At 34.9% G+C, this 10,355-nt stretch overlaps 1 protein-coding gene across 2 annotated transcripts; it reads left to right on the top strand.

Annotated features, from left to right (window-relative positions):
* Positions 1-6,303, top strand: LOC111395177 (probable inactive purple acid phosphatase 1). Of its 2 annotated transcripts, none has more exons than XM_023021180.1 (13): positions 1-56; positions 606-790; positions 1,034-1,125; positions 1,252-1,318; positions 1,422-1,544; positions 2,313-2,405; positions 2,596-2,725; positions 2,962-3,043; positions 3,585-3,717; positions 4,013-4,218; positions 4,493-4,618; positions 5,231-5,540; positions 5,697-6,303. In XM_023021180.1, exons 2-13 carry the CDS (start codon positions 623-625, stop codon positions 6,021-6,023), a joined length of 1,857 nt encoding a protein of 618 aa, XP_022876948.1. In that variant the 5' UTR covers positions 1-56; positions 606-622; the 3' UTR covers positions 6,024-6,303. The 2 variants fall into 2 exon arrangements, with proteins under 2 accessions (XP_022876948.1, XP_022876951.1); XM_023021183.1 differs by having other exon boundaries at positions 5,231-5,567; positions 5,697-5,786.
* Positions 6,304-10,355: the final 4,052 nt, after the last annotated feature.

Genomic DNA, 10,355 nt, shown 5'->3' with positions numbered 1-10,355 from the left:
AGAAATTGCTTAACGTTTTTCCGTCTGAAATTCTGAACCGTTTTGGCTTCAGGAAGGTCGGTCCGCAGTGTTTATATGGGATTGTTTAAATTGTTTTGCGAGTTTATTTGAGTTTATGTTCAATGCCCAGCCCAGTTGCTGATTTTCAGTTTCTTGAATACGTTGGTTGTTCCCAGATTGTGCTGCTGCTTTTTTACTTTTTATTTTTTTTGAGTGATTTGTCATTGCAAGTTTCGTTGTTGTACAGTACCCAAAGTAATGAAAGAAATAGTTTGTTAAGTTTTCTGTATGTGTGTCTTGTTATAAATAACTTGATATGTTCTGTGCATTTAATCTCTTATATGAATTTAAGCTTCTAGCAGCTTCTCCTTTTCTTATCTTTTTGTGTGGGTGGGAGGATTGGATTTTTTGTTTAAGGCCTCATGATGGCAAGAGAAAATCGATATTTGTATGGAATGAGTTCCCTCTATTCGGACAAATGTCTAATAATGGTTATTATGAATCGAACAGAAGGCTTAGTTTGTTGTTGTTGCATCTAATATTGGTTGTTGTAGAATACAAAGATGGTCTTTCTTGTATGTTTTTAGTCATTCTTATTATTTCAGATACTGGGTTCGGGGCAATGCGAGTTTTCATGACTCTGCTGATGGTATTCTGGGCTCTGGTGAGCCTTGAAGGTGTGATATCACATGGAGTTCAGCCTCTTTCAAGAATTGCTATTCACAAAACTGTTTTTGCTATTGACAATGATGCGTATATTAAAGCCTCTCCATCAGTTCTAGGAAATAAAGTAAGTTGGAAATGTATGATTAAGGCCTTTCATTACACACCCCTTCAATTTAACAAGAAATCGGTGTCATAAAATATGAGCAATTGAATCTGACACTGGTGAATACTTAATAGTATTGCTATTTATTTTTACCATTTTTTTATTTTTTTTTTTCACATTTGTTATCCAGTACATTGAACTAGGTCTAAAAACTGAAAATATAAAGAGATGTTCTAAATTACCAAACTTTCATCTGTGCTTCAGGAGCAAAACAAAGAGTGGGTGACTTTGGAATATAGCAACCCAAGGCCATCAAATGATGATTGGATTGGAGTATTTTCTCCGGCCAATTTCAGGTAGAATTAATGTGTTTCCAGAAACTCTACCTCAAGTAGACGTGAATAATTCTACTGAATCTTATATCTATTGTATATTGTTATAGTATGAAGCTAATTTGACGAATTTCTATAAACTCTTTTTAGCTCGTCTACGTGCCTCCCTGAAAATCCACGAGTGGGGCCACCATTTTTGTGTTCTGCACCTATAAAGGTTTGTGCCATCCTGTCATCCCATAAGTTTTGTGTAATGAGTCAGCACGGTGTTTGCTCAAATGTAAAGAGAGGCACTAACTTAATACTTTTATTCCATGCAGTATCAGTTTGCAAACTACACCACCTGGAAGTATAAGAATACGGGAAAAGGAGTTTTGAGGTTTCAGTTGATTAACCAGAGATCCGACTTTTCATTTGGTTTATTTTCTGGTGGAGTTTCAAATGTATGTAACTTGTAGTTGTCTTTAGAGAACAAATTGCATTTGATTTATTATTAATTCAAATTTAAAAACAATTAACCATCTCCAGTATTTTACTGTTATAAAATCTCTTTTCCCCTCAAATCAGTCAGGATATTAGGTAGACTAATAAAGTGCTTTACATTGTAGATTTCTATCTTTCAAGCCTGTTGAATTTGTAGCCTACATAGAACTTTGTAAGACTGCAATAAAATGAATTCTAAGAAAGTTGATTGAGTTAAACTACAGATGATTTGAATTTTCATGGAAACTTACCAAAAAATTTCATTTACTACTTGTTGATCTCTCATGACAGAAAGCTGAAACCCTGTTTGGTAGAGATTGTTTAAAATTCAATTTTCCATTAACTCATTTTCAACCACACATTCTCCCAATAAAATAATTTTGTACATGGACCCATGACTTTTCCCTACTTTTTAACCACACATTCTCCAAAAATATCACTTTTCACAAATCTAGTCTAAAAAATTTTACATCAAACAGCCCTCAGTGTTTTACATGCCATGGCAATGAGCTTTTGAAGGAATAGCTAATAAACTCCTTGCTTTTCACAGCTATATGTACACATACGTTTGGTATTCTATCATGACATCATTTCTTCATTTTTTACCCCATATCTGCAGGTTCCTTGGATTATCTTGATTGTATCTAGGTTTACCTATGGAAAACCGTTTCTTGGATGTTATTCATGGAAATTTTTGTTTTGACATAGTATCTTTCCACTTGCAACAGCCAAAGTTGGCAGCATTGTCAAATACAGTTGCCTTTGCTAATCCAAATGCACCAGTATACCCACGCTTAGCACAAGGAAAAACTTGGAATGAAGTGAGTTTGTTTCCTCTAATAATCTAATTTATCACAACCTTATGACATCCCATCTCTAGTTTTCTTTTTCCTTTTGTAAATATCCCTTTTTTTTTTTTTTTTGGGTCCAATAACACTGCCATGGCATTTAATTTATAAGAGATTTGTTTTGCAAGTTGGAAAAATCACTTGTTTTGGACCTGATTCTCAGATGACAGTAACCTGGACAAGTGGATATGGCATCAGCGAGGCAGAGCCTTTTGTCGAATGGGGTCCAAAAGGAGAAGAACAGAAACGTTCTCCTGCTGCTACACTCACTTTTAATCGTAGAAGCATGTGTGGTGAGTAATGGGACCTTTAATTTATTTTGGAGAGTGACGACAAAATATGATAAAGGAACCGTTATCTATTTTTATTCTATCTTCAAACCTGATCCATTTAAGTTCTTTTCTTTCAATCACTCTTTTGTGCATAACTGCATATAGCTTGACATTGCAATCTTGCAACTCATTGACTGAAATAACAAATGTTTGTCACTTTTGTTGCGTGTATTCTAATATGATATACAAGTTTGCAGGTTCACCAGCCAGAACTGTTGGATGGCGGGATCCGGGATTCATTCATACTGGTTTTTTGAAGGAGTTATGGCCTAATTCAGTGTATGTTACATCTTGGAATCCATATTTATGTCAACTTTTCAGAAACACACTGACCTTTCTGTGGGATTCACTTATCCATTTAAGACTCTTTATAACTGGTAGCTAGGGGAAAATATAGAGAAAATGAACAAGAAGAAATGTGGTTTAGGATGAATTTGAAATGGATATAAGTTCTCTCCTAAAATTTGAGTTTCACTTAATTTTCCTGATTAAGCAAATGGATATAATTTCTTTTTATTTGATTTCTTCTGTTTACTGCTTTCCAAGTTGTGAATATAATTTTTATTTGTGAACATGTTTTTGGATGTCTGAAAAATGGAAATACTTTTTTGCATTTAGTAGCCAAGATTGCCCGTTCAAAGTTATGAAATTGAGAAACACAATGACGTCTATGTATCCAACACGTCTTAAAACTTGCTGATGATTTAAAATTTGAACTAGTGGTAGCGAGATGTCAAATAAATTGACTCTTGATAAGCTTTGTGCCAGAATGGAGACCAAGGGAGTCAAAATGTGATGAAGCTGCATATTGAATGTGCAGGTACACCTACAAATTGGGGCATAAGTTGTTCAACGGTACATACATTTGGACTCAGACTTACCAATTCAAAGCATCTCCTTATCCTGGTCAAAACTCTTTACAACGAGTTGTCATTTTTGGTGACATGGGAAAGGTTTGAATTCTTTGGCTGAATTCCACATGCAATTCCTTGGTATAATAGTCATGATTCAGTTACTACATGAACAAAAAAGCATATCTTATTTAATCAGTTCTCTTTAAAAATTTGTAAGTTTTATGTAAACTTTTTTGAAGTATGGGATCTGTTATCTTGAGTTCTGTTGAGAAGTGGCGCAGCTTCAGGTTCTATTATTTTGTTGATCTGGAAAATATTGGAGACTTAATCTAGAAGTCGAGTCACATTCTTGTAATGTATTGATGATCTTTTATTTTCACTTTTATGTATGCAGGATGAATATGATGGCTCTAATGAGTATAATAATTTTCAACGTGGCTCCCTTAACACTAGCAAGCAACTAATTAATGACTTGAAGAACATTGATATAGTCTTTCACATCGGGGACATCTGTTATGCCAATGGTTATGTTTCCCAGTGGGATCAGTTTACTTCTCAGATTGAACCAATTGCTTCAAGTGTACCCTACATGATTGCAAGGTCAATTTCTGAATTTTAGGAGACTTGATGTGTATATGCTTTCTGTGAACCACCTCATCCAATGGCTTAAGCTATTAGTGAGGAGACAAGTTCATTTATTAAAATAATTTATTTTTTTACATGCCAGATGCATAGTGCACAATTTTCGTAAATAGATGGGGGCGAGACTTGAACCCGCCCCATCTAAAAGCATAAAACCCTTAGAGAGGGACACATCATTCTTTCAAATTTAGTCTTCAAAACTTTTGATTTTGCTTGATGTTTATATTTACAGTGGCAACCATGAGCGAGACTGGCCTGATACAGGATCATTCTATGGAAATATGGATTCAGGTGGAGAATGTGGTGTCTTGGCTGAAACTATGTTTTTTGTTCCAGCTGAAAACCGAGCTAAGTTCTGGTGCGGTGAAACAATCTTTTAGATTAATTTTATTCTTCAAGTAGTACATGTGAAAATTTGGTTTATGCATCAATAAAGCTGTAGGATGCTCGAGTAACTCTGGCGGTCACTTTTTATTTTAGAAATATGGGAGCAAGAGATCAAGAGTATCTGTTCTCCAGTTACTATTGTCTACAAGTGCAACTCTTCCAGTGGACCATAACTGACATAGACATTTGAATGAAATTCTAACATACCATAAATACTTATAACCAGTTGTTAGATCGAATTCCCTTCTTGTAATCTATCTTTTGTTCTTCCCATTTACCATCCCTAACATCCCTCAATCAATATATTGCTTTTGACTTCAGAATAGGACAATTAATATAGTTTTGAAAATAATTACAGGGCTTTGCATTGATTCTCTCTTGCCCCAGTTAAGGATAGTCCTGGATAGACTACTATCTTAGGTGAGATCGAGAATACGACCTTTTTGAATGGGAACATTATCTAAGAGGAGAGAAATTGGGGCAAGAGAAAATTTTAACATTAGTCTCTTGTGCAATATCTATTCTTAATTTTCAAGAGATTTAAGAATGAAGATGTTATAAGAACGTTCTCTTATTATCTCAGGTATTCGACTGACTATGGCATGTTCCGATTCTGCATAGCCGACACAGAACATGACTGGAGAGAGGGATCGGAGCAATATATATTCATTGAGCACTGTTTGGCATCTGTAGACAGACAGAAGCAACCTTGGCTGATCTTCCTTGCACATCGTGTTTTGGGTTATTCTTCCACTGCTTATTATACAAATTTAGGATCATTTTCAGAACCAATGGGGAGAGATGACCTTCAAAAACTTTGGCAGAAGTATAAAGTCGACATAGCCATGTACGGACATGTTCATAGTTATGAACGGACCTGTCCTGTTTACCAAGTAATGTAACAACTTTGTGAATCCCAAGTAATGTAACAACTTTGTGAATCGATTAGTTTCATGAACTTTTATACATTTAGCAGCTAAATCCAACAAAATAGTGATATTGTGACCGTTGGAATAACCTATATTATTGTCCTTTTTTCATTTCTCCAGAACATCTGTACGAGTAAGGAGAGGAAGTTCTACAAGAGATCCTTAAATGGAACAATACACGTGGTTGCTGGGGGAGGAGGAGCAAGCCTTTCTGAGTTTTCAACCATCCAACCAAACTGGAGTATTTATCGAGATTTTGATTATGGGTTTGTTAAACTGACAGCATTTGACCATTCAAACCTGTTGTTCGAGTACAAAAAAAGCAGAGACGGTAAAGTTTATGATTCGTTCAGGATATCCCGGGATTATAGAGACATCTTGGCCTGCACCGTGGATAGCTGTCCGAGCATGAACATGGCATCTTCACCATATAGAGGGAGATTTTGAATTTGTTGGTGCACTTTGCATCCTCATCAGAAAAAGAAGGGACAGAGAAACTTGACGAGTTGCAATTTTGTGTTGAGAAAAGAATGATGGTTGCATAGCCTTAATAATTCATGTGAAAAGGAATAAATAGTTTAAATAATTATGTGGCGGGTGATTTCATTATCATAATAATGCAGTTCAGACCAAATTGTATTGACATTCATTTGCTAATTCTCCAAAATTTTCTCTGTAGCATTATCATTTCCTGAGATTTCATATTGCTTGTGAAGAAGCAATTTGGAAAGTCTTCTCATTTTAAAAATAATGTCTGAACATCAACCTCAATTTTCCGTACTTGATAAGATGAAGGACGGAAAATTGATCCCCTATTTGAGCCACATTATTTTTATGAGAATATATTTTTGAATAGTGTATTGATGGGAAATGTATAGTTAAAAAGGAAAAGTTTTAAATTTGCGTGTAATATTATTCTATTGAAGAATATGTGGTCAAAACGATATCAAATTATTGTTTAAGAATGTGTTTTTTAGGCAAATTGGAATTGATTTTCCATTTTTTAGGGAAAATTTTCATATATCAAACATACACTTGGGTCATTTTGATTACAAAGATGGAATTGAAAATGAATTCCAGGAAATTAAATTGCATATAAATTGTTTTCCTGGAAATTGTAAATTATTGTGTTTGATTGATATAATTTTTCACGTGGAAAATGTTGAAATTTTGTATCTTTTGGTGTTTGTTTGGTTTTGTTTTTCATAAAAATTGTCCACTAAATGGATAATTTTTTTGGGAAAATTGCAGCAGAAGCCTCAAACCTTTAAAACACTTTCAGACTTTCCCCAAACCTTTGATTTGTGGCAGCCGTCACCCCTAATCTTTACATACATTGCAGTGAAGGCCCTTTTAGACGGAAACTGTCCAAACGCCCGTCAGTTGACCTCCCAAATAAAAAATTGATCATTTTTAACCAAAATAAAGGAGGGTAAAATCATCCAAATACTTAAAACACATTTTCATCTTCCTTTTTACATCCATCTAAGGCGTTTGCTACACCAACTCCTTCACCATCCGTCACCGTCAATCCACCAGCCTCAGCTCCTACAAATTCATCACCTTCTGAATCTTCATTGACTTCTCTACCCGCTTCTCCCACTTCTCCTGCTGGTGCACCTGTCAGATCTACTGTTAATCCTCCATCAATCGCTGCGGAACCAATGGAGCAGCCCCTAATTCATCACCCAACGCCGCTACTTTGAACAGAGTACCGATTGCTGGATCTGCTGCTACATTGTTGTTCTTTGCTACTATTTGCTGTAGATCTGCTGATCTAGTTCGGAAGTTTTACTTTTCCAGTGCGAATGAACATTAGGGTTTCGTTAATTTTCCTGTTATTGTTTAATTATTTATTTTTACCTTTTGTGTACTCTATTGTTTAATGATTCTTTGTTATTTAAGCATTACTTTTGTTTAATTAAATCCGTTGGCTTTTTAATTTTAATCACACTTTAGAGCTGTTTTATATTTTTCATGCTTAAAATTAATTTCTTTATATTATTGGAAAAATGAAATCATATTTCCACTAATGTTTTGGACGATTTTACCCTCATCTGTTTTGGTTAAAAAGTGGTCAATTTTTATTTGGGCGATCAACTGACGGGCGTTTGGATGGTTTCCATCCAAAAAGGCCTTCATGCAACGTATGTAAAGGCTAGGGGTGACGGCTGCTACAAATCAAATGTTTGGGAAAAGTTTGCAAGTGTTTTAAAAGTTTGGGGCTTCTGCTGCAATTTTTCCTAATTGTTTTTGCAATTGTTGATAGATTTTGTTTCCATTGCTAAAAAAAATCAAAAAAATCAAGAAAAAGAAAAAGAAAAAGAAAGAAAAGTTGGAAAACCGAGTTCCCACCAACATGGTGGGAATTGATTTTCCACCTTTTCAAGAAAAAGGCACATGTGTGGAGGAAAATGTGGAAATCAAATTCCCAGAAATTTTAGCAATCAAACACCATATTTTGGTGGAAAATGGAAAATGTTTTCCATTTTCCATGGAAAATATATCTAATCAAACATGGTCTTAGTCAAAATCAATCATATTGTGCTATTCGATTAGAGTTATTATTAATTGGAATCGAATTAAGTACTTAGTCTTCATGAGACTAATATTTTTATTCACGCTCTATTACTACGCCTACGATACCTTACACTTGCAAAATTTTAGCCATTAAAAATAATTTTAATGCTAGCGCTTGTTAAACCTCTAGCCAGATCTTATCAATAGAATATAGATATGAGTATGATTTTTTCTTCTATAACAAAATCAATCATTGATGCAACCTCAACTCAAGTTTTTGATGGTACATTGATTGTATTTCTTACGATCCGACATTTAGTTTTTTGCATTTGCCAGGTGATGTGAACCCACGTAGCAACGGCGGTTATAAAACTCACAACTATATTAAATCAAACTCAAGAAATCCAAACAATCAAAGTTTTGGATTTGACCCGGAAATATTGAACCAAGCAACCAACACAAACAATTGATATGTCGACCTCTTAATTACAAGATTAAAGAATCTCACCCGGTTGTTTGAACGCCACAAAAAATTAATCTTGATAAGTTCGATAAATTGTTAATTCAAGAACAAAGGATTTGAAGCAAAATAACCTCTTGAATAATCTCACAAATATCAAAACTATTTTACAATTAAAGTAGTAAATCCTATCTATACCAAACCCTAGAAAAAATTTTAAAACGAAATTAAACTCCTAAAATACGAAAGTTACAAAAAAAAAAAAAAAAGAGTTCTAGTCAAAATAAAAGATTCGCGAAAAAAGGAAAAATCTCATTGTCCGAGTGAACTATGTGACCACATGGTAGTCCCCTATGCAATCGCATAGTCATGTGTTTCAGCCTCCAAAACTCGCTGCTCACTACTATGCAGATGCATAACTTGGACAACTTTAGCTTGCACATTTCATCCTTTTGAACTCCATAGCTCGAACAAGTAATTTACATGGCTTTATTAACCCTTCGAGGTCTTGAACTTAGCTTTATGCTCTTCCTCCCAATCATCAAATTCTTGGTAATTCGTGGCCTTCCTTGGATCACATTATTCCCTCCTTCTTCGTAGGGATTCATCCTCGAATCTAGAACTTCAAGATCACCATTGTATCCATTACCTTCAATCTTTGCAATGTCGTGAAATGGACAATCTCCTCTCAAGTGTAATTTTCATCTTCTTTGCAAACGAACACGTCCCCTTCGCTGAATCTCCCACACCCAATCACCTGGTTTGAATATCTTATGCCTATTCCATTTACTAACCTCAATTCCTTGCATTCCATCCACTAGGCCTTCACCCAGCTTATGTATGGAACTTTGATATTCCACCATGTCATTATGGCGTGTTTCTCCTGCAATGCTTATGAGATTACCCATTTGTAGTGAATCAATCGGATATTCAAAGGGTGATATTGACATAAGAAAGTCCTCATGCAACAAATTTTGGCATTCCTACATTAAAGAAATGTTCAAAGTGTGGAAGGATTTGTTAGTACTCATCAAAGCACTCTCGACCTCATTCTTTTGTGCATAAAAGCTCACTTTGGATTTTCCTCTCATCTCAAAAGTCTCTCTTTCTTTTTGCTTTTGTGGCTATACTCTGGTTTTTTCACAATTAGCCATCTTCCCATTTTCTCTTGGGCTTTCTTTTTACCTCACTTTGCTCTTTCTCTCTTCCTCACCTCTCAATTTCATTTGGTCTTCATAGACTTGTTGTATGTTAAGGGTGCAAGTAAAACAGATTTTCCATTTATAACAAAGCTATTCCTATTTTTAAACCCATTATGTTTTACCTTCCTATCATACTGCCATGGCCTACCCAACAAAATATGCCCAAAATGCATAAGAACGACGTCACATAATATCTCATCACTATACCGTCCAATCGAGAAGTTCACAAATACTCTCTTATTCACCTTAATATCTCCACAATCATCTAGTCATTATAATTTGTAAGGTTTAAGGTTTTCAGTTGTAGTTAACCATAACTGAAAGCCCAAGAATAACTAACCAAGAGGGGGGGTGAATTGGTTATTTGAAACTTTTTCAAACATAAACGCAAATTTAAGCAAATAACTATGAATAAACAAGACAATACAAAAGTAATAAGAGGAAGAGAAAAGAGAAAAGAGAGTGCAAACGATATAATAAGGAGGTTCAATCCAATAACGATCTACATACCCCGTTACCAAGCTCTACGACACAAGCAAGGCCTTTTTCACTATCTTTGATTGACTTAAGATGCAATTCAACCCTTACAATGCTTCC

This window comes from Olea europaea, chromosome 1, assembly GCF_002742605.1.
Source record: "Olea europaea var. sylvestris chromosome 1, O_europaea_v1, whole genome shotgun sequence".
NCBI classification, from domain to species: domain Eukaryota; kingdom Viridiplantae; phylum Streptophyta; class Magnoliopsida; order Lamiales; family Oleaceae; genus Olea; species Olea europaea.
This window is presented reverse-complemented; position numbering and strand designations above follow the sequence as displayed.

Excerpts from the sequence above, each read along its gene's own strand:
- LOC111395177 (XM_023021180.1), top strand. The coding sequence starts at position 623 with ATGCGAGTTTTCATGACTCTGCTGATGGTATTCTGGGCTCTGGTGAGC. Across the intron at positions 1,126-1,251 it reads TTTTCTCCGGCCAATTTCAG|CTCGTCTACGTGCCTCCCTG; the intron begins GTAGAATTAATG and ends AACTCTTTTTAG. Across the intron at positions 1,545-2,312 it reads TTTCTGGTGGAGTTTCAAAT|CCAAAGTTGGCAGCATTGTC; the intron begins GTATGTAACTTG and ends CACTTGCAACAG.